The sequence below is a fragment of the Polychytrium aggregatum genome (assembly GCF_025602895.1).
Source record: "Polychytrium aggregatum strain JEL109 chromosome Unknown BJ171scaffold_1, whole genome shotgun sequence".
NCBI classification, from domain to species: domain Eukaryota; kingdom Fungi; phylum Chytridiomycota; class Chytridiomycetes; order Polychytriales; genus Polychytrium; species Polychytrium aggregatum.
In genome coordinates this window covers 281,295-304,139 of record NW_026516203.1, presented here as the reverse complement: position 1 = coordinate 304,139, position 22,845 = coordinate 281,295, and the positions used below count along the sequence as shown (strand labels likewise).

General features: G+C 58.8%; 5 protein-coding genes across 5 annotated transcripts; 4 read left to right on the top strand and 1 right to left on the bottom strand.

Moving 5' to 3' along the window:
• The first annotated feature begins 181 nt into the window (after positions 1 to 181).
• BJ171DRAFT_484479 (armadillo-type protein) lies at positions 182 to 3,062 on the top strand. Its single transcript, XM_053108995.1, has 11 exons — positions 182 to 290; positions 312 to 524; positions 684 to 789; positions 922 to 1,008; positions 1,282 to 1,343; positions 1,533 to 1,605; positions 1,723 to 1,966; positions 2,110 to 2,229; positions 2,340 to 2,454; positions 2,653 to 2,715; positions 2,837 to 3,062. Exons 2-11 carry the CDS (start codon positions 396 to 398, stop codon positions 2,921 to 2,923), a joined length of 1,086 nt encoding a protein of 361 aa, XP_052971668.1. The 5' UTR covers positions 182 to 290; positions 312 to 395; the 3' UTR covers positions 2,924 to 3,062.
• Positions 3,063 to 3,208: 146 nt separating this feature from the next.
• BJ171DRAFT_608753 (uncharacterized protein) lies at positions 3,209 to 5,932 on the top strand (the record flags this gene model as incomplete). Its single annotated transcript, XM_053115239.1, has 1 exon — positions 3,209 to 5,932. One exon carries the CDS (start codon positions 3,209 to 3,211, stop codon positions 5,834 to 5,836), a length of 2,628 nt encoding a protein of 875 aa, XP_052971667.1. The 3' UTR covers positions 5,837 to 5,932.
• A 352-nt stretch (positions 5,933 to 6,284) lies between these two features.
• Positions 6,285 to 10,005, bottom strand: BJ171DRAFT_3581 (patatin-like phospholipase domain-containing protein c). The gene is made up of 8 exons (XM_053107147.1): positions 9,394 to 10,005; positions 8,865 to 9,130; positions 8,460 to 8,758; positions 8,120 to 8,122; positions 7,941 to 8,015; positions 7,496 to 7,782; positions 7,025 to 7,320; positions 6,285 to 6,894 (listed from the first exon to the last, which is right to left on the bottom strand). The coding sequence occupies exons 1-8, from the start codon at positions 9,790 to 9,792 to the stop codon at positions 6,357 to 6,359; spliced, it is 2,163 nt and encodes a 720-aa protein (XP_052971666.1). The 5' UTR covers positions 9,793 to 10,005; the 3' UTR covers positions 6,285 to 6,356.
• Positions 10,006 to 14,790: 4,785 nt separating this feature from the next.
• BJ171DRAFT_576375 (uncharacterized protein) lies at positions 14,791 to 16,632 on the top strand (the record flags this gene model as incomplete). Its single annotated transcript, XM_053113746.1, has 4 exons — positions 14,791 to 14,872; positions 15,121 to 15,590; positions 15,745 to 16,195; positions 16,304 to 16,632. The coding sequence occupies 4 exons, from the start codon at positions 14,791 to 14,793 to the stop codon at positions 16,630 to 16,632; spliced, it is 1,332 nt and encodes a 443-aa protein (XP_052971665.1).
• A 3,538-nt stretch (positions 16,633 to 20,170) lies between these two features.
• BJ171DRAFT_453730 (uncharacterized protein) lies at positions 20,171 to 22,667 on the top strand. Its single transcript, XM_053108225.1, has 2 exons — positions 20,171 to 21,341; positions 21,656 to 22,667. The coding sequence occupies exons 1-2, from the start codon at positions 20,395 to 20,397 to the stop codon at positions 22,185 to 22,187; spliced, it is 1,479 nt and encodes a 492-aa protein (XP_052971664.1). The 5' UTR covers positions 20,171 to 20,394; the 3' UTR covers positions 22,188 to 22,667.
• Positions 22,668 to 22,845: the final 178 nt, after the last annotated feature.

The following is a 22,845-nucleotide window of genomic DNA, read 5'->3' as shown; positions in this document are numbered from 1 at the left end:
GTCGGTTGAAGCGAAAGAACATGGCTGGGGGTGAGATGTGGGCTCCCGAGGTTTCTGAGAATGCTGCTGCCCAAGATATTCGTTTTTTCTTCTTATTTTTGGACCGAGCTCAACGCAAGAGGAGCTGCGATCACTTCCGGGCTCACTGACGATATCGGCAGCAATCATCCAGAAATGCGATCATCCAGAAATGCGATCAGCCAGCATATGTCTGGCGGCCTTTGATTGGCGTCCCGTGCTATAGCCCTCGGCTGCATCTGCGTTTGAGACTCGGTCTTCCCTCGGCAGTGCTCTTGATCCTCCAGCGGCCTCTCTTGATCCTCCAGCGGCCTCTCTTGATCCTCCAGCAATACTGCCTTACGCACTCAGCCGCTAAATACGGTGTCGAAACCAACATGGCCAGCATCTACCACAAACCTCTTGGCCCCAAGGAGATGACCGAGTGTCTTGCGGCGACACTTCCGCCTCACGTCGACCCGACCAAGTTCCAGCTGGCCTACGGACGCCGGGCTGTTCCCAAGCTGGTACGCAGGCCGCTTGGCCATCGGCAGGACAGGACAAGACAGAATAGGACAAGACAGGACAGGACAGGACAGGATTCCGTTCGGAGGGGAAGCCTCTTGAGCTCTCGACAGCGGCACTGACGGAGTTTTACGCTCCATTCCCCATGTTGCCCCTGCCAGATATCCGAGCTGATTGACGAGCAGCTTTTTGAGCGTCAGCGGGCGCTGGTCTTTTTATCGGATCTGTTCCATAATCCGGAAAACATAGCGTCGGCCCTGCATGAAGGTGAGCAAGCAGAGGCCATCCGATCGATACACATGCTGAGCCAAGGAGCAGTAATGGGATCTGGAGCAGTCCTGACCCGCGGCCGTCGCCTCGCTGCCCTGTGGCGCAAAATCTCACTTACCGACAATCCAGGGATTGTACCAAAGCTCACGAGGCTGCTGGGAGAGACGGATCTGACGGTCAAGCAAAAAGCGACCGAATGCATGAGGTCGCTATGCTGTATGTATGCAGGCGGGCTCCTCCGCACCAGCAAACACCATCGTGCAATTTCCGCAGCGGCGAGGTAGCATTCGCACCCTCAAACGATCGACGGTACTCGGGGTCGATACAGAGTCCGATATCCGTTTGCGGTCATAGCGGCATTGCAGAGTCCGTGCAGGACATGAGTGTTGGCACGCCGTATCGAGGTCGCTCACTTTCCCACGCCGTCATGCATCTCGCACATCCGAACCCGACCTCCGCTCCGGATGGGGATCTTGTTCCCGCGATTAGCGCATGCCATCGGCCGCAAGAGCGTCGTCGACAACGGAACCCTGGCAAAGTTGGCCAAGCTGGTGCGTCTCTCGATGTTGACGCCTGCTCCAGTCCATCCAGTGCCATCCCCGGCGGCTCTTGATTTGTCATGTGGCCAGGCTCGCTTCTAACGACGGCAAACTTTTATCTGCAACTGCAACTGCAACTGCAACTGCAACTGCAACTGCAACTGCAACTGCAACTGCAACTGCGCTGCCCATCCCCACCAGTTCGATGATGCCGATCCGCTTGTACGAAAGCAGACTCACGATATCTTTTGCCGGGTCACTTCTCAGCGCGAAGGTTGGTCGTCCGAGTCGAGACGACTCACAGACGTCGGCAGGTTTTGGTCGACAGGTTGCACGACGGCGACTGACGGCTCATCCAACCAATTCGCATAACGACACTGGTCTTGTCCAGGCAGCGACAGCTGCCTCTCTTTCTCGCTACTCCCGGTGCTGATCAAAAAAGTCCCAACGGAGCGCATGGATATCCAGGTCGTCATCCTCGAAACCCTCTACAACTGCATCCGGCACGGCTCGACCCCATGGGTTCCCCGCGATGCCGTCAACAACTCGGCCCTCGACATCTTCACAGACCTCATTCAAATCGAGCTCGTCACGGACGTCAAGGTGGCGGCATGTCGATGCATCATGGCGCTCTGGCAAGTATTTTTCTTCTGTCCATGGGGGGGGGCAACATGCATATTCGATGAGGTTTCAAGAAACAGCAACCAAACATCAGCGTTAGGATAGGGCCTTCTCCCTCCGAGTACCGCCCCCGATCTGACCGTCCGTGCCTTGCCAGCTTCCATGCCGAGGTCAAGAAGCTAGCCGTCAAGAACCCCCAGACGATTCCCCGACTGATGCGGCTTCTGAAAGACATCAAGCCCGAGGTGCGGGCCGCCTCCGCTGGGGCGATTATGAGGTGCGACCATCTGGAGCAAATCTGATGCGAGTCTAGCAAGCGCACAGATGGACTTGCATATGCTGAAACAGCAGCAACAATCGCCATTCTTCATTGCATCTCCCCCCCAGTATCACCATCGACTGCGATGCAAAGCGCATTCTGGTGCGAGAAAACGCTGTTCCGATCTTCCTGGAACTCATTCAAAACGACGAATCCCAGTCCGTACTTCTGAATGTGATCAAGGTGCGGGTTTATGCACGCAGAGATCCAGGCACTGCGGGCACTGCAGGCACAAAAGTGTGCCCGCTCAGATGGGAGAACGACGGGAGTGCAGCTTCCGGGCGGCCGTCGACTCAAAGCCCAATAGGGGTGACTCGGACTCACCGAGATATACATCCTGATTTGCTCTATCGGTTTGTTCCTCCCACCACCACGCCGCAGTGCATCACCAACTGCGCCGAGGACTACCGAGGACGGTTTCAGCTGCATTCCGCCATCAAGAAGGTGCGCCGCTTGATGGCAGTTTCTGTCAACTCACATATGCCGCTCACTGCTCGCAGTCTCGGTCAATAACTGTCTGTTTGTCCTCTTCCAACCACGTTTGGGCCAACACGACCCGATGTAGCTGGAGAATATCAAGGAAAGCTCGCCGAACCAGCAGCTGAGAGAAGTCGCCGAGAAAGCCATTCAAGTCATCACCTGGCGCCCTTGAGCTCCGCGGCGATTCTGGTCGCTGCTCACCACAGATGCGAGCCCTGAGTCTGTTGTGGGTCAGGGCGGTTCAGGCTGACAAAGTGGGCCGGTCGATGCTGCAGCGTACCCATATCCAAATATACAGATCAGTCATCGACGACGTCCCTCCCCGTATCGTGTCAAGGCCCTTGATCCCTGGCCTCCTTCACGCATCGCGCACTTCAAAAAGCAGCTTGCTCGCCATGTCCTCTTCCCTCTTGCCCAGTCACCTCCAGCTCCACCGTTTGCGGGCACTCATCCAGAAATGGACTTTCTCCGCGGTGCCTCGGCTAGTTTCCATCTTGGCAAGGGCGGTCGCCCTCTCTGGTTCCCAGCCTGGCCCAAGTCGCCTTCGGCCGCTTCCCGCGGTGCTCAGCGACACATCCCATCCGATCTTCCTTGGACACTGACCCTCCGAGAGCGTCAAAGCCGTGCCTTTGCCAACCATCAAATCTTCTCGCTGCTCCTCGTTCTTGCCAATCTGGTGTCGCTGCTGTTCGTCGTCGGCGACTACCGCGATGCCGCCAAGACCGATCTGTCCTCGGCATGCTGGTCGCTCGAGTCGGCAGCAACAACGGTCTCATCCTTCCCTCACTATGCTGCAGCATCCACAAATGAATTGGTGCTGTCGGCATCAAACGTGGCTCTCAATCGTACGGCAAGCCTCGTCCAGGGCGGCATCCAGCTGCTGCACAATGTGCTGCTGTATCTCATCCGCCGCTATCAGCGGCTGCTGCTCTGCACCATGGATACGGTGCTGCAGGCCACCGTCGGAACGCTCGCTCAGCATGCCGAGGAGATCCGGGCATTTCTGAACACCCAGATCCAGGCGGTCGATCAGGCCCTGCAGAGCGGACTGAGCCATGTCAACGCCGTTATCACCTCGACGGTCCCTGGCGATGTGCTGGCCCTCATCGTGCAGCCGCTCGGCGGCAGCATCCAGGATCCCATCCAGCTCTCGGGTGTGATCCAGGCCCTCAACTTCACCATCCCCGAGACACTCGTCCAGGCCCTCCAGAATCTGTCGTCCAGCATCCCGAGTCTCGACCAGATCGAAGCCACGATCGAGCAGAGTTTCTCGGCACCCTTTCAGACAATCGAGGATGCTGCCCGGGACAAAATCTCCCAGCTTGCAATCTCTCCGACCCTTCTGCCAGTCCCGCCGCTCGCCAGCCCGGTGTCCTTCTGCTCGGACCTGCTCGACCTCGGGTGGATCGATCAGGTTGCCGCCGACCTCCAGCTCTTGCTGCTGGTGGCTTGTGGGGTGGTGCTCTTCCTGTCGCTGGTGTCGATTGCTGCCGATGTAGTGATGGAGAGTCGCAAGTACCAGCAAGAGCAGCGCCAGATTGCTGCGTTCCACTCGCTGCTGCTCAACCTGGACGTCATTCCGGGCACCAGGTCCGAACTGGCATGCTCATGGTCGCTCAGCCAGTCTACCGAGCTGTACACCATCGCCAGCCATCCCCGACAATCTCGCTTCCTCTCGGCCCTCTTTGCTCGACTGGAAAGGCACTGTTCACTTTCCCAACCGGCTCGTGCTCGCATCAAGTGGCTTGTCCGCTATGCATCTCATTCTCCGTCCGGGTTGTGTTTTCTCACGGGTCTGCTCGGCGTCGCGAGTATCTCGTGCCAGCTCTGGTTGATCCAAGCACACCGCCCAGATCTCGTCCGCACTGTCGCTGCCGGGCTCAATCAGACGCTCTCATGGGTCGAGCCCAAGATTGTACAGGTGGCCAACGAGTCGCTCGGCAGCTATCTCTACGACATCGACACCCGCATCCAGCAGATCGAAAGCGAGATCAACGGCGATCTCTTTGGCTGGGTCGACAATACCCTGGCCATCCTCAACACCACCGTCGCCGGCTTTGCCACGGGATTCTCAGAGGCCCTCAGCGCTGCCTTTGCGCCTGTCCCTCCGCTCCGGGACGCCGTCATGCAGTTTACCGAGTGTCTGCTGCAGATCAACCTGACCGTGCAAGAGCTGAACCAACTCCAGACCGAGGCCCGCTCCCGGCTCCGGATCGATTTGCCGTTGGCCAGCAGCATGACCTGGGCCCTGAACGAAAGCTCGGTCCGCGACATGTTGCTGAGGATCCAAGGCTCCTCGCCCTCGCTCTCGCAGCTGTCGTCGTTATCGTCCTCGGACAGCCTCTCGGCTGGACTGGATCTCATCTTGGCAAAGTACTTTGATACGCTCTGCCGCCACCGATATGTCTTTGCGCTCCTGATGGCATTTGGAAGCCTGGTCTTTTGGCTTGCGTGTCTCCGGTTGCTGCTTTCGTGGGCCATTCCCGTCATTGCGATTCCAACGCCAAGTCCACGAGCCGATAGCCAAAGCGTCGTCGCTGGCCCGATGGCAAAGCTCAGTCTCGACCTCAGCGATGGCAGCCTCAAAGACAGCAATCGGGAGCGATATCACCAGGATCCGTTCACGCCCTCGCTCATATCTTTGGAGAGCTGTCCAGGATCACCGCACCCAGGGGACAGGACCCTCAACGATCCTGCTCCAGAAGCGCCATCGACGGAACAAACGATGGCTGCTACTCCAGGCAGAAATGGCCTCGAGCCGCAGCCAGTACCAAAGCTCCCAGTCCTGGAGTCGGAGTCGGAGTCGGAGTCGATGTCGGTGTCGATGCCGCCGCCACTTGTCCAGCGACTTCGAGCCCGCATCTCGTTCCGGGTTCCACTGCTCCGTTGTCCTCAGATTCGAACGCAGGCCCTTGGGTGGCTCGACAGAGTGCGTGATCGACGGCTCCATCCGTCCGACTCGCGATCGGAGTTGCGAGCATCGTGGCATTCAAGCATCATGTTGCTCGAGCAGCCGACACACAGCGAGCACCGTGACAGCGACCAGGATAGCCTCGGCAGTAGTGGCGAGACGGAGTGGCCATAGGCCATCCATTCTGGATGAGGGAGCGAGGGAGGGAAGGAGTTGTTTGGTCCCACAGTGACAGGGGCATTTCGTTTCAAACTGGGAGCTCAGCATACGATAAGAATAAAGAAGCGGAGGCAGGAATAACAACGATAACAAATGGAATAAAGGCGGACGAGGGGATTCAAGGAGCAAGGACCATATCCTATCGCGGATGGATCGGATGGACCGATGGCTCCGCGCGGACCATCAAGTATATGTACCGCGTAAAAGTATAGTCTACAGGGTTATCTACGAAGCTGGCGTGGAGAAGAGAGGGAAGAGCAAAGGAATATACAAGGTGCGCCTAAGAGTGACGACACGGAGCCGATGTCTCTGGCTCGGGCATTCAAGATAGACAGAGGAGAGGAGGGCTTGTAGCGTGGAGGATGGGGGAATCAAAGTCTACGGCTCGAACACAACGACACTGGCTCGTAGGAACAGACGGGTGGGGATCGCGGGGGGGGGGCGCTGAGCCGCGGATTGCAAGCGTTGGCCGTGCTCAGCTGTTCCACCAGTAGTCGTCGTCGCTGCTCCACTCGTTCTCGACGGGGCTGGGAGGGGCAGGCTTGTGGTCCCACTGCACCGACTCGATCGAGCTGATGCTGTTGCAGTTGGCCGATGATCCCGGTCTGTGCGATGCCGCAACAGGGCGAGCCCCAGCTTCGAGTTCAAGGTCTGCCGGCTTGCCACTCGTGGCGCCGGTGCGCGCAGAGAGCTGTTTGCCAAGCCTTCGCAGTAGTTGCTCGATCCGGAGCCGGTTGCTGATCATGTGGAGCTTGGGCCAGCACCGCACCTGGCCGTGGCTGAGATACCGCACCATGCGGTCGCGGGTCGGGTCTGTGAGAATGCACAGGTAGTCTTCGAGAATGGGCTGGGGCAGAATGGTGACCGAGCCCTCGAAGCGCTGGAGCCAGAGACGCGACAGGTCCGTGCCCATCACTTTGGGCAGCAGATCGAGGTCTCGGAGGAGCCGGAGCCACTTGAGCAGGTCGAGTTTGAAGTGCTGGATGATCGCCGAGGCGAGGAAGCCGCCGCGCCTGCGGGACGACAAGAAGGTCGAGGTGGCTTCAGTCTTGTGGAGACCAAAGGCATTCCATGCGCCTCCTCTCGCTTGCCAGAGTCTGGAAACCAGCCCAGCAGCAGCATATGCACCCACTGCAAACTTACCATCCGCGGCCGTGACGGTGAGCGACTGGATAGCCCGGGCTTCCGCGGCCCTGGTAAAAGAACACAAGGATATGCGGATTGCACTGGCTCACGATCGTGTAGTTGATGTTGAAGAGCTGGTGCAGCTCGCGCTCGGGGATATCCGTCCGGAGCGAGCCATCGCGCCATCGCTTGCCGACACCGCGGAAGGGCACATAGTCACCCTTCTCGGTCTTGCTGATGAGCTCCACGGCGTCGAGGATGCCCGGGATGGCGGCCGAGGCGAGGATAGCCGAGGAAATGATAACATCGGGCGCCTGCAAGCCCAGGGCTATAGGGTTAGAACCAGCCTCCCGAAGAAAACAGAGCGGTCCGGCAGTGGGCACTCGCTCAGCAGTATACTTCAACGCAGCCGCGGTTTCTGTGGATATCGGTCAGACACAGGGGGCGGATTTGCGAACGGCAGGCGGCGGCGCTGTCCCTGACTCATACCGTAATGTAGTTGAGGAGCTTCGGGGGCGAGTGCGGCTCTGTGGCAACGACGGCAATGTTGAGCACGCGGCCGGTGCGCTTGTAGGCCTCCATGAAGGTCAAGTGGCCCTTGGTGATCCACTTGACCTTCTCATACCAATCCTGCGAGTTGAACATCGAGCCGGTTGTCCAGAAGCGCTTGGTGCGGGTCCACACCGAGTCGGAGCACGGCCTCAAGTGTCTGTAGAGGTCCGGGGTGAAGATTTCGCTGCGGAGCTCGTCGTCGGTCCGGGTGCAGATCATGGCGGCTGATGCAAGTGAAATAGCGTGAGAACAACAGCTTTGCGACCCACAAGTCGGCCAAGCGACCGGGCTGGGCACACATGATATCCAGGGCGGTCCTTGAGGTGCGGGAGTGTTTACGCCAGCCCAGGACTGTCTCTGTGTATGTGAATGAGATGCTCACCAACCAAGCTACCGGCACTAGTGCCGGTGATGACGTTCGGCAGCAGGTCGTGTTCGTGCAATGCCTTCACAACGCCTATGGGTGATGAGCGGCGGGGTTAGCGGGCAAGCGATTCCAGACACAGACCCAATCGCCATCGTGCAGACAACGGTCGGCCAAGGCTGGCCGCGAGAACATACCCACTGTCCATTGACAAACGCAGCCGCCGTTCGACCGGGTGGCAAGAAACACGATGCAGGAGTGTTAGAGGCTACGTTTCTGCGTGATAGCTTTGTCGCATCCAGAAACGTACAGGAGACACATGATGATGTATGCACGCATGCATACACAAGGCAGATGATGGGGGCAGAGTGGTTTGGGTTGCAGACGGCTCGAGAGCCGTCCAGGGAGATCGCCAAATACTGTGTTGGCCTCGCATCCAGAGCCGCGGCTCGTTTGTGCTCCAGCCTTGTTGGAGAAAGGGGTAACGGAGCGAGGCCCGAATCACTCCCGTGAGCCACGGCCACTCCAGCGACTTACATGAGTAGTATCCGAATGTAGCGCCTCCGCTGAGACAGAATGCCGTCTTGCCGTATGTGCGCGAGGCCGACTTGAGAAAGATGCGCTTCTCCTCCAGCGACAGATCCTCGGACTGGACAACAAACTCGAGCGAGGCAAGCACCTCGGCGACAAACTCTTCGACCAGGCTCTTGGTGCCCAGGTAGGTCCGCGAGTACAGCGTCTCGTTTTCGATGCCACCGATGTTGGCTTTGCAGGCCGAGTGCTGCAGGATCTTGCGCATCTCCCTGGCGGCACCGGGAGTGCCAGAGAGTCGGTGCCTACAGAAGAAACAGTCGGTGCGATGTGGGCGAGATGAGGGTCGATCCAGAGGGTTGCCAGAGTCGGGTCTGGGTATCATATGCTGCAATGCTCATGCAGGCTTACCGGCGGAGCCTTCGGGAGATCTTATCGATGAGCTTGTAGTCATAGTAGGAGCACTCCTTCTCCTTCTTCCACTCGTCGTTGCCCATGATATCGTCGAGCTCCTTGGCGGCCGACTCCCACTCTTCAAACTGGCGAGCCTTGTGGATACGGTCGTGGACCTGGCGTTTGTGCCCGCGCCAAGTGACGAGATACTCCCACCATGACACCCAGTTGCGGACGGTGATGTAGAAGATCAGGTCGATCAGGACGGCGCAAAAGACAAAGAGCTGTGCAATGGCGTGCGGGTCGGTGTGGAGTGGAGGGTGAGTTGGTTGGTGCAAAATGGTCAGTGGCGACGGAAGCAGGAAGCCAGTCGAGTCGATGGGATGCGGATGGAGATCGATACGGAATAGCTGACGGCTCATTCAGGGAGCCAGCTTCCAGCCGCGGGTGGCGCTGGGACGCATTGCCGTGGTGGAGAGGATGCCGAGAGCCACCAAAGAACCAGCACAGAGATATGCACAGGGCTTGGACAAAACGACATGCTTACCAGCAACGGCCACCGAGTGAGGGCGTGCATAATGCTTCTCCGGGCGCTCAGGCTGCCCTTCATGACCTTGGCCTTGAGCTGCGACGAGCTGAATCGCTTGTAGCTGGCGGGCTCGGGTTGGTCCTCGGCATAAGTATGCATGGGATCGCCATCGGCGTCGACGACAGGCGTGGTCTCCGCGGAATCCGTAGCAGAGTGCCGGTGCTTGAGCAGCGGAAAGTCGAGGTCGTCCTCGTCGGTGGAGGAGCCGGATCCGTCAGACAGTACGGCCGAATCGCCGAGCGAGGGAAAGTGGGCCTTGGCGCTCGGTAGGGCAGACGAGCGAGCGGGACGACGGGGCGATGAGACGGAGACGGGTTTGCGGGGACGATGCCGCTTCGATGCGGCAGTCGAAGGCATGCTGATGCGAGTGGGTGGCGTGAACTGGGCTGGATTGAGGTGGACTGGATAGGGCTGGATAGGGCAGGGCAGGACTCAATCGAACTGGGTCGAGTCAGGCAGGTTGAGCTGGACCGGGTGGAAACGAAGCGATGGCCGATGCAGGGAAGGGTCAGGGGCAAAGGAGCAGAATGGGCGAGGCTGGGAAGCGACTCTTGGCCCAAGGGCGCTGAGAGGTGGGGATGCAGCAGGAGTCGACGAGGGCCGGAATATCGATGGCGGGCTGGGCAGAGTGGGGTCTGCGTGGAGCAAATGAGGCTGGGGCGCTCTGGTGAGCCACTGGTTGGAGCAGCGTTTCGTGGCTTGGACGAGCCTGATAGGCGACGAAGAGAGAACCGAATGTCGCAGGCCGAAGGAAGCAGCAAAGGAAAAACTTGCCCCAATTCATATGACAGACCGCCTGGTTGGCGGTGTCCTTTGTTGTGTCGTCCAGTTCATTCTGAGCAACAACAACACCGTCGGCAGCGACAGGGAGTCAGAGCGGCACCAAACCCAATCCCTGCATGGGCGAGTCGAGGCGCCCGGGATCGGCCGAGATCGGTCGAGATCGGTCGAAAACGGTCGAGATCGGTCGAAGGGTATGGCAGATTTTCGATACGGTGGGAAGCAGGAAGAGGGCCGCATCGAGACCCGCAAGTGCTTCGTTTGCACCGTATCTCAGATCGCATTGGATCGCACCGCACCGCATTGGATTGGATTGCACCGCATCGCATCGCGCCGGGCATGCAAGAGCGTATGGAAGATCAGCCAGCCAAGATGCGCTGAGGCTGGTCCCTAAAGACTGGACCCGGCCCAGCGGCCGACGGCCATGTCGTTTGCACGCCGGCAGAGTGTCGTCACGGAGGACACTCTGAATCTTGCCCTGGCGACAGTGTCTGCGCTATCTCGGACACGGCACGCAGCCCACCGGGCTCAATCGAGGACGTGCATGCGAACAGGTCCGGGGCGGAATCGCAGCAGAAGATGGCAGCAGATAGCAGCGGCAACAAGTCCAGACGCCGCGGCAACGAAGCAAGACGCAGCGGCAACGAGACAAGACGCAGTGAAAGTAAGAGATGGCCGATGCAATAGGACAGCAGCGATAACATGATGTTGATCGCGGCGACTCGGGCCAGAGCGGACTTTGGGCGCCTCTGGGGTCTGCTGGTCCAACCTCTGATCTTCCCGGGTTGCCTTGGTGGGCCAGAGCTCTCCCTCCGCCGATCCAGCCCTGGTTGTGCCCGGATTTCCCGCGGCAGATCCCCGGCGGCAGAGAGCGAGTCTGATCCGTGGAGACATGGCGTGGACTCGCAGAGACCGTCGCTCTCCGGCCAGCACAAGCGACGAGGAGCGGTGCCGGATCTGGTGCTGCAGAGCTCGTTGGAGCAGGTATTCGGATCGTGCTGCGCCGGCTCCCGCAGGACATCCCAACAGGTATGGAAGCCCTCATGGCCAGGGCCGGCGACAGAACAGCCCCAACAGAGGCGATGGATTCAGACGGAGGCCAGTCCAAGGGCGCACGTTTCTGGACCTGCCAAGGCCTGGGCGAATCGGGTTTGGCCTTGGAGGAGAGGAAAGCACCCCGTGGGAAACCTCCGATCGAGCAGGCGGTCGGGAGGACCACACAGGGGAGCCATGGTGGGAGTCGGTCCAAAGTGCGGACCAGCCCAGACTGGAGGAGCGGTGGATCGGGTTCGATGGAGCGGGTTCGATGGAGCGGGTTCGATGGAGCGGGTTCGATGGAGCGGGTTCGATGGAGCGGGTTCGATGGAGCGGCCAGGCCAACGCCGCGGGCAAACAGATCGAGCATCGAGTATCGACTATCGAGGGCGGGTGCATTGGACATGATCAGCAACCGAATGAATCTCGCGACACAGAGGTGGTTGCAGCAGCACACATCTCACAGCGGAATGCACATCACACACGTGTCACGCTGCGTGTGACAGCGGGCACCGCCACAGTCTCGCGGCGCAGCGAGAACAGGCGAGAGCATGCGAGAGCGCGCGAGGCGCGTGCGAGGACCATCGGCGCAGCAGGCAGCGTCCCTGGCCAGCCGCTGGCTGGCTGGCGTCACGCAAACGCGGGTGTCCGCGCACACGTCGCCTTGCGGGTGGATTGCTGCAGCCGGTGATGGCGCGTGGTCTTTGTGTTGGCTTGCTGGATCGGCCTTGTGACCGGGTCTTTGTGGGCCGGTGCTGCTGCTGAGCCCACGGGCGAGAATGCGGGGAGAGGAGAGAGGGCGAGGGAGCGAGGGAGCGAGGGAGCGAGAGCGGGAAGCGGCCGGGTTCTGTTCGGCTGGCTTGGGACAATCGCGCACCTCGAGGGCGAACAGGAGATCCACGGGGAGAGAGATCCAGCCGAGACTTGGTCCAGAATCCAAGTCTGGCCAGCAGCCACCGCAATCGCGAGGGCATCGCTGCAAATGCGACTGTAAATGCAAGAGCAAGAGCAAGAGCAGCATCGCGCAGTGCTGGACCAATTGCAGAGCACTGCCCAGCCCCCCCCCGCCCCGACAAGCGACGGCCTCGGACAAATCGACACCAGCCAGGGACACGAGGGGATACAGCAGCAACACGGGCGAGACACCCAGGCCAAACCGCTTTTGGGCGATATTGATCGGTGCAGCGCACAGGGCGCACAGTCGGCCTGCCGATCTCGCTGCGGCCTCGCTGTCGGTTCGCCTCGTTCTCTCCCTCTCTCTCCCTCTCTCCCTCTCTCTCCCTCTCTCTCCCTCTCTCTCCCTCTCTCCCTCTCTCTCCCTCTCTCTCAGTTCCACCTTGCCCTCTCCCTCTCTCCACCGCACCTTCTCGCTCGCTCTCGCCGCATGCTCCTCTCCCAGCAACCCTTTGGCTTGGTGCCTTGCCCTTCCCGAGAGCCCCCTTCGTCGCCCTTATAATTCGCCCTCGTCGCCCCTTCCCCCAAGCCTCTTGCGCCGGCTCTGCCTTGGAATTCCTGTCTGCTGTTGCACCAGTCGCCCCTTTGGATATTTCACCGGCCTGGCCTGGCTCTCTCTTGGCCATTCCCAACGCCTATCCTTCCCGCCCTGCTCGCCCATCCCCCTCTTGGCTTGCTGGCTTTACCTGGCACACCCCCCGGTCTCCAACTCGGCCAGCTGCTGTTCTCTCTCTTCCTCTCGCCCGCCTCCCCAGCTGTCCCCAGCCATTCCCGCTCGCTATCGATATCGATAGCCGCATCGGCCCCAATCCCGCCTCGTCTATCGTCTTTCAGAGCCCGCTCAACGCTCCGCTTAACGCCTGCTCGGCCCGCTCTCATCATCCAAAGCCCTCGCTCCCGCTCCGGTCCCCTCTCTCCTTCCACCCACGAGCCCCCGCTTTTCTAGCACCATCCTCGTCTTTTCCCAGCACCACTCTGCTGGACAAGTCCATCTCTTTCGGTAATCGACCAACTCGACCAACTCGACCAACTCGACCCGACTCGACTTGCCAATCTCTGCTGCCTCGCCCAGCTTCAGCACTGACTCTATCATCTGGCCACCACCACCACCACCACCACCCAGCAATCCTCCGCCATCGTCCAAACCTTACAGCCGCACATGCCGGAAATGACCATCTCAAACGGCCCGCTGCCTCGCAAATGTAGGCGTCGCTTTGCTTTCTCGCCTCTACTCCGAATGCCACCTTGATCCCATCCTCTCAATCACTGCCCCGTTCTGTTTCGATGGCTTCCTCGATTCTGTTACATCGGCGTCTGTCTCGATTCCTTGACATCGATGTTCGTTGTTTGCTGTTTGCTGCCATTACTGCCGCTCTGCCCCAGTCTTGCATACAACCCCCCCCATTCTCCACCATGTCGTCTTGCGTCGGCTTGCGCTGCGTGGCCGTTGTCTGGACGGACACCTGTCATTGCTGCATGCACTTTTGCTCTCCTCCATTTCACTCTTGCTCTCATGCATTGCACCCAGTGCACTGATGGAAAGGCGCCAAAGACCAAAGGGAGGGGTTCACCTCTCCGCATGGAGGGCCCACAATGCTGACGGTGATTGCTGGTCATTGCTGACGGGTGCGCTACTTGTCAATATGCTCATTAACCGACTATCTTTCGGCCATGTACACCCGCTTGCCATTATTCTGGACTGCTCTCTTCCCCTTCCCTTCCCTTCCCTCCTTTTCATCTTCCGGGCGAAAAAAAAAAATAATCGATTGCCTCGCCTCGCACCTAAATGTCGCCATCGCTCAGATCTGGTCGGAGTTTGCGCTATGGAGAAGAAAGGTGAGCTCTCCCCCCCCCTCTTTCTCTCTTGAATCCATCCCTGCGAGAGTATTCGACCTCACCCCGCCCCCCTCAAGAGCCGATCAGTGTCGGACGATCCGTTCCCGCACTCAGGACAGGCCCTTTCTGCTGCCTCGCCGAATAAGAATCCCCAACCCTCCCTCTCGACGTGATCGAGATGCAGGCGGCGAGGGTCAAGCGAGGCGAGACGAACAGCGAGACGGATGCTGCCACTGGGTGACGGTCTGGCTGGCCGTGAGCCCGGCCAGCCTTGATCACCAGATCAGCGTCCGGGCTGCCAGTCCAGCCATGGGTGCAACACCCTCCTGCAATTCCGCCAGTGAATCACTCGCGCAACCCTTGGATGATTGCGCCCGTCGGGCTGGGCGCTGGCGGGTTCTTGGGTCTGCGTGCTTGTCCCTCGGCTGTGACTCATGCGTCAGAGTCGATCGCCTTTGTCGTCGATTCCACTTGATCATATCCCATCGCACTCCACTTGATCATATCCCATCGCATTCCACCACATCCCAATATCCTGACCCGATGGCTCGTCCCACCGATTGTCTGCGTGACCGTTCCGAGCCTGGATCAACTCTTACCGAAGGAGCCATCCCGTAACCACGCGTCTAATCGATTGCATCTCTCGTTATCTATATTTCCTGTTGGATCGCGCTGGCGATTCCTTTCATGACATCCTCGCGTCGGCTGTCCCGTCCTTTGCGACTCGGCGCTACAGCAACCTCCAAATCCATGAAGACCCTCCTGTCGCATCTCGAACACACTTCCAACTATGAGATCATCACTTTCCCGGAAAAGACGATCCTCAATGAGCGTAAGTCCTGTCCAGGAGACGCTCCCCCCCCAGCCGACTGCCCTGCTCGTGGCCATCCTGACGCTCGGATCAAGGACCGCGCGTATACAATCCATGCCATGCATATCGGAGCACTGACCCCACATTCCCACTCCTTTCGTGCATCGACTTGACGTCCTGCCCTCGGGCCTCGGCACCACGGCCTTCATTTCCTGGATACTCTTTCCTCGTCGGAAATCTCACACACATGCCATCTCTCGCGCTCACAGCGATAGAATCCTGGCCCCGTGTACACTTCCTGATCACCTTCCACTCCTCGGACTTTCCCCTCCACAAGGCCGTCGCCTACGTGCGTCTGCGCAACCCCTACGTCCTCAACTCGCCCATGTACCAACATCTCCTGCTGGATCGCCGTGTCGTTCTTGCCATCCTGGACTCGCTCAACATCCCGACCGTACCCCGGATCGCCATCAATCGGGCCGGCTCGCAGAGCATCCCCAGTTACGACGCCGATATCGTCCAGGAAGTCCTCGAAAAGTTTGGCGTGGATGTTTCAGTCTCATCGTCGCTGTTCTCGCCCTCGACTTTGCCAAGCAAGGACGGCCCAATCCTTGCCGACGGCATGCTGACGCCGGAGCCCATGTGTCGACCCTTTGTCGAAAAGCCCGTCAACTCGGAAGACCATAACGTCCACGTCTACTTTAAAAACAACCAGGGCGTCCAGAAGCTCTTCCGCAAGGTATATGCCGCGGCTGGATGGCGGGTGACCAACGCACGCACTGACGACTCTTGACTTGTCTAATGCGCTTTGATGCCGTTCGTATCTGGCTCTCACCGCCACCACTCCTTCTGGCATTCGCCGTCCCCCCCCCAACATACTGGAACGTAACCAGGTCAAGAACCGCTCGAGCGCTCACTCGGAAAACTGCAGCATCCGCACCGTAGGCTCGTATGTCTATGAGCAGTATCTGTTTCCCGACAACGCCGTCGATGTCAAGGTCTATGCTGTTGGCGAGCACTACGTCCATGCCGAAACCCGCAAATCGCCCGTCATTGACGGCGTCGTCGAGCGGACCCCGGATGGCAAGGAGAAGCGCGTCGTCACAGCCCTGACCCCCGAGGAGACCGAGATTGCCCGTCGCCTGACGCTGGCCTTTGAGCAAACGGTGTGTGGATTCGATCTCCTGCGCGTCAACGGCAAGTCGTACGTGATCGACGTCAACGGCTGGTCGATGGTCAAGGGCTCGGACGAATATGCCGCCAACTGGACCAAGGTCGTCGACCGCCTGTTCACCCAGGCCATCGACAAGGGCCTGATTCCGTCGCTGGTCCCGACGGACTCGGGTAAGCCATCTGCCGCCGCGACGGACCCACCGCCCATGCCGCACGCGGACGCCTGTGCCGACCAGGGAGCTGACCTGTGCGTCTGCTCTGTGTCCGCAACTGCCCCAGTGCGTGTGCCTGTTCCGCGGGCGCTGAGAGACGACGCCTCGAGCTCCTCCAACGGCGCGCGGTCCAGCCCCTTCTCGATACCAAGGCCCCCTCTGCCGCATCGCAAGAGCTTCAGCGCCATCGCCCAGCCCCTGATCAACGTCTTCAACAAGCCCATGGAGCTCCTCGGCCGCCGCCACAGCTGTGACTCGGCCCTCGTGGTGCCCTTTCAAAACGGCCCCGAGCCCAAGCCTAGCAACCCGCCGCTGCTGCCCAGGCGGCGGTCGATCATCCCGCGCCCGCCTTACTTCAACAGAAAGCGTCAAAAGACGACGCCTCCATTTTTTTGATCGAGGATCATCCGAGCATGTCTGCTCATGGCACCAGGACCAAACCGAGCGCCCCCACGCCCGCGCGTCCAGTGATCTTCCAGCACCATCTCTGCACTTCCTGGTCAAGCTCTGACCATGACACAGCATCAGCTGGCATGCCGCACATCTAATCTCATTTTCGCACGAAGGTACACTCTCAATCAACTCTCAGCCCACGCCGATTCTCTCCTCCTCCTCCTCCTCCTCCGCCTCCGATCCTGGCTGCACTAAGAACCGCCCAAAACTACTCGCAAATCCGAAAGGGAACGCCTTGCCTCAGCCGCGTTCCTCCCTCCAAGGAATATTTACAAATGCCGAAGCTCCCGGCTTTCCCATATGATTCCTTTTATACTTTTAAACCTTATATCCCTATATTTTTACTATCGTCAAGTATCCCTTCAAAAGTTTATTTACTGCTTTAGTTCTCTGCAGCGGCACCCTCTTTCCTTCGTCTCCTCTTCCCCCCTCCTCCGCTCTACGAGTTGCTCCCCTAATGACTCCTCCCAACGAGCCGAACTTCCCCCCCCCTCCAGCTGTTTCGTTTCGTGCTCCCGGTCAAAATCTCTCGACATTGGTTCGAACAAACACACATTAGCTTCCCAAGCCAAGTCAAACAATAAGCCAAAGGAAGAACCAAAAGGCCGCGTCGGGTTCTATTGATGTCTCCTCTGTCCTCTCAAAACCAGAAGCAGTAGCGTGAGCTGTCGATGTACCAAGACACAGTATTAATTCGCTTCACTCCTCCCATTTTCGTCTTCTCCTTTCTTTCGTTCTATCTATCTTTCTCTCTCTCTCTCTCTCTTTCTTCCGTTCCAATCCAGCGAACGCCGCCAGTGCTGGCTCCTCACTTTGCCTCGCCCATTACTTTTTCCATCCCTCCTTGCTTCCTCGCTGTCTTGCACCTTTTGTGTTCTCACTCTTGCTATCCCATGTCCGTCCGCCCCTTCTCTCTCCTTCCGATCCGCACCCTCCTTTACGATAGCTGAATAGCCGCCCGTATTCTCAGAGAGCAATCATTCTCGCCTCAATCCTTCTCTCGCTCTTTCTCTCGTCTCACCAATCTCCGCACATAGACTCTCGCTCTCTCGTTCTTTTCATGCACTTTTGCTCTATCATTATTGCGCCATGATCGCCACCGCCTTTGCCGGATGTCTTTTTTGACAATGTGTTTCTAGTACTCTCTTTCTCCCTCTGCTGTGCTCTCCTCTGATGTGGTCTCCTCTGATGTGGTCTCCCATCCCTCCCCCCTCCCTCCCCTCCTGCCATTTCTCCCAAACTCCGCGTTGCTATATCCCATCTTTGTTTGCAAGAAAGCAAAGAATTTTGACCCTTGCCCCGGCGTGAGCTTTGCCACTCGTTTCTTATTTTCTGCTTGCCGCTCGTCTGCCTCAACGGCTGCTATTGCTATCGCTCTTGATCCACCCACCCACCTGTCCAATCCATCTACTCACCCATGAACCCCCTCCCCCTCGTTCCATATATTTCATTTTTTCATATTTCATTTTATTTCAAGGCTGCTTTCTCTCTCTCCAACCAAATAGAGTTTATTATCATTTTTGCGTCAGTTCTCGAGAAAGCAAGAATAGTTCATCCCAAATATGTGCATTGTGCTCGTTCTGTCGGCGCATGGATGGATATGGGGCTCTATTCTACCCTGCCCACGATCGATGAGCAAGCTATAGCGCCCGATGGGGGTATTCATATGTGGTATATTCATCGGCAATGGAGACCCGCTGGTCAGAGCTGGAGACCCCCAGGGATGCGATGCCTCACTCATTGATACAAGTGGGAAGCGAGGAGCGAGAGGAAGGGGCAGGGAAACAAATACATGCACATCCAAAGTCAGACGACTTTGGGGCTACATCGAACATGCAAGAAACGAAGACAACAGGAGACAGCAAGGCGGGAATATGGGTATCGTGCTTGCTGCGTCTGGTGCGTCTGCTGCTGGCGACCGAGCAGACAGCTGAATGGACGACTGGGCTAACGATTGAACCGGGAGCCGAAGCTGCAACATCGGGAGCCAGCGCGGAGGATAGCGTCAGTTTATCGTCCCAAGGCGGAGGTGGTGTATGCCCCAGCAACAGAACGGAGTGTGCCCCACAGTTACTAAACCTGGCTGGTCCGGCTCTCCTCGCTTCTTTCTCACACCTTCTTCCTTTTTTTTTTTTCATCAGATGGGTCCCACCTTCTTCCTTCCCTCCTGTCTTCCTTCCGCCCACCCTCCCAAAGCCTCACCTCATCAGTATCCGAATCTCGTCTTGTGGGCCTGTGCATTCGAGTGCATCATGTAGGTGTCCATGGTTCTCTGGCGGGTGGTGGTGTGGGCGCTCGAGTTAGACGTGGGCCTGTGCTCGACCGGGTCTGGGCCGGCGAGGTGCATGATCGAGTCGATGACATAGTTCTTGTTGAAGTGCTTTCGCTCGCTCAGGTCGGCATGGGACTGGACCGGCGTGGGAAAGAATAGGCTGGCGCCGCAGCGGGACTGGGCAATGGCGGACATGGCAGTGTGTGAGACGAGGCGAAGCGAAGCGAGGGCGGCAAAAGGGGGGGGGTCGGGATCGCTCGGGTCAGAAGAAATGCAGGTGATTTGGTCGGAGAATTGAGTAGGAGAGGGGGGGGAGGGAAATCAGTGAACGTTCGCAGGAAGAACTTGAAGATTCAGCGGCGAGTGTTCGGTGCAGAAGCGGGAAGATCCAGCGATCAGGCTGTTGGTGGATCGGCTCAAGATGCAAGTCCGAGTGAGATGGGTGATGATCGAGAAGTGGGATCGGGCCGGAGCCCTCGATTATTTAACACCGGCGCATACGGCGCATGCGGCGTATCATCGAGGCGTTTGTTTGGCAACTTGGAAGGACTTGTTGGGGTGGGCAATGCGCCTCTCCTCTCGTCCTGATAGTGCACCGGCTGCTGTGTGGTAGATCTAGGGTGAAGGACGTGGAACACACCAGCCCCTGCCTCTCTTACGGACTCCTTGTGCGGCAGTATCTTGGGGGAGGAGGTGGCGAAGTATTGTTTTGGCTGCAGAGTATCGGGGGGAGGCCTCCAATCCAAACAAGGGCGTGGCCGCCGTGAAGGTGTGGCGAGAGTTGTGGGCACATGCAGGGCACGAACTATACGGAGTATGCAAGACAAATGCAAGGCAAATGCAAGGCAAATGCAAGACAAATGCAAGGCAAATGCATGGCAAATGCATGGCAAATGCATGGCAGTGTTCGTCGCCGGTCGCTGGGTGTGGGAAAGCACGTCTGGATGAACATCTTGCTCTGATGGGATTTACACTGGACGAGCACCACGGTCGATTAATCCCACAGCCAGAGACATGGCCAGGACGTGCGAGTCGACCACTTTTCCCATCCGCATCGCCCACATCGTCCGCATTGCCCACATCGCCCGCATTGTTCGTCTTGCCGGCATCGCACCGCTGTTCTGTCCGCACAGCCCTCCGCGTCGCCTGCGTCATTGTCCGTCACTTTCCGCGCAGCCGATCCTCGGCCTTCTGGAACCCCGGTCGTCCCAAAAGAAGCCCACCCCGGGCCCGTCCCCGCTGCCTGCATCTGCGTCCATCTGCGTCCATCTGCCTCGATCATCGCCGCAGCTCTCTGCGCACCCAAAACCTCTTGTCGTCGGCACATTTGCCTCGCTCTTCCCCTCCCGCTGCGCTCCTCATCTGCTGCCTGGCTCTGCTGACCCCGCTTGCTCCCGCTTGCTCCCGCTCGTCCCTGTCGCCTCTTCGCCTCCATGAAACAAAAGTCGCTCAAGCCCCAGTCCCCGGCCTACCACCCCCCTGGCCTTGGAACGTGCCTGGAGCAGCTCAAGACCAAGCTGCCGGCTGACGCCGTCGTGACTGACCAAGGCGACCTTGCCTCCAGCTCGCACGACTTTTCCTACCACTCGCCTCGCCTGCCCCACGCCGTCGTGACCTGCTCGAGCGAGAGCCAGGTCATCGATGTCCTCAAGACCTGCAACCAGCACAGCGTCCCTGTTATTCCCTGGACCGCCGGAACCTCGCTCGAGGGCCACACCATCCCCTCCCGCATCGGCGGCCTCCTCGTCGACGTCTCCAAGATGGACAAGATCCTGGCCATCCACCCCAAGGATCTCGACTGCGTCGTTCAGCCCGGCATCGGCTGGATGCGACTGAACACCGAGCTCAACAAGCACGGCCTGTTCTTCCCTCCCGATGCCGGAGGCGGCGCTTGCATCGGCGGCATGTGCGCCACGTCGTGCTCCGGCACCTTTGCCTGGCGATACGGCACCATGAAGGAAAACGTCATCGGCATCAAGGCCGTCCTGCCAGACGGCACCGTCGTCAAGACCAAGAGACGGCCCCACAAGAGCTCGGCCGGATACGACCTGACCCACCTCTTCATCGGCTCCGAGGGCACCCTTGGCGTCATCACCGAGATCACCCTCAAGCTCAAGCGCCTCCCGGTCGAGACCCAGATCGCCCGTGTCCAGTTCGAGACCATCCGCGAGGCCGCCCAGCTCGTCGAGGCCATCGTCGCTGCCGGCGGCATGTCTGTCGAGCGCCTCGAGCTCATGGACGACCTGACCGTCAAGAGCGTTAACCTGGCATACAAGACGACCCTGCCCGAAAAAACCACGCTGCTGATGGAGTTTGCTGGCTCGTCGAACGCGATCAAGGAACAGTCCACCAAAGTCAAGGAGCTCGCCCAGCAGTTCCGGTATGTAGCCGTCTGGGCAGAGCAGAGCAGGGCTAGGCAAGGCAGGCTGGGCAGAACAGAGCAAGGCTGGGGGCTGCGTGTGTGGTGTCGTCTCTGGCATGTGCTGTCATGCACGGATGGCACTGCAGAGGACCGAGGTGTAGGCTTGATCCGTCCGCCTCAAGCAGCGTCTCGGCGCCTGCAGAATGCGCCTGCAGAATGCGCTTGCAGAATGCGCTTGCAGAATGCGCCTGCACACCCACTTTCGTCCCTGCGCATCTATCCATGCTCACCATGCGTCTTTGCTCGCGATGAATGCAACGTATCTCCTGCAGCTCCATCTCCTTTGACGTGTCGTCCAACCAGAAGGAGGCCAATGAGCTCTGGTCCGTGCGCAAGCGTGCTTTCTTTGCCAGCAAGCATCTCCACCCGGACCCCAACTCGGTCTCGATCCTGACCACAGATGTGTGTGTGCCGCCCTCTCACCTGGCCGAGATCCTCGAGATTACCAAGAAGGACCTGGTTGAGTCCAACCTCATCGGCAGCATCGTCGCCCACGCCGGCGACGGCAACTTCCACGTTTTCCTGCTGACCGACAAGCTCCATCGCGACCAAGATCAGCTGCGACGTGTCGAAGAGTTCCGCGACCGCATGGCCAAGCGAGCGTTGGCCATGGACGGCACCGTCACTGGCGAGCACGGCATCGGCAAGGGCAAGATGAAACTGCTCGTTGAGGAGCTCGGTGAAAACGCCATCGAACTCATGAGGAAGATCAAGGACGCCGTCGACCCCAATGGCATCATGAACCCGGGCAAGGTCTTCTGGACCAAGAAATGGCTGACCATCCTGGGAGCTTCCAAGCTCTAGACACCGGGCAGTCTGGGCCGGCCGGACCATTGGCGTGAAGCATTGGCCGCAAAGCACCGATGCGCCCTGCCAGTCCTCCCTCCCTCTCTCCCTGTCTCTCTCTCTGTGCCTCTCTTGGGATCAGACCTGCGCTTTGTTGTTTTCTTTCGCTTCTCCTCTCTCTGATCGTTGCTATACAATACCTCACCGCTATTTTGAACGTTCTTCTCCAGTCCTCCTTTGATTGCAAAGCCGGTGTCGACCAATCCACAAACCCTTGCTCGATACCATGCTTCATGCGATGGCATATGCTGCGAAGGATTCTGAAATGGCTCGGCGGCACAGCGCACGCCAAAATGGAGGCTTGCCAGTGCTCAGTGTCAGTGCCAGTGTCAGTTGTTGAATAGCCGCTTGTACTGACAGGCATTGCTGCCTGTCCTTTTCAGCCCCTGTCTCTGTGACCGCTGTTTCTGAATTATACCGGGCTTTCTCCAAAGACAAGCAACATCCCGTGGGGGGGGGAGATGCTGCACCAGCTATTGGTGCACAACAGTCGCCATCTGCAAGGTATCCAGCTGCTTGGTCTCGTCGCCATGGGGGCCAATACTTTTGTATTGTTCGATAGTGAAGCCCCTTCAGTCCCGCGTGAACTCGCTCGTGCACACAAATCCTTGGCACG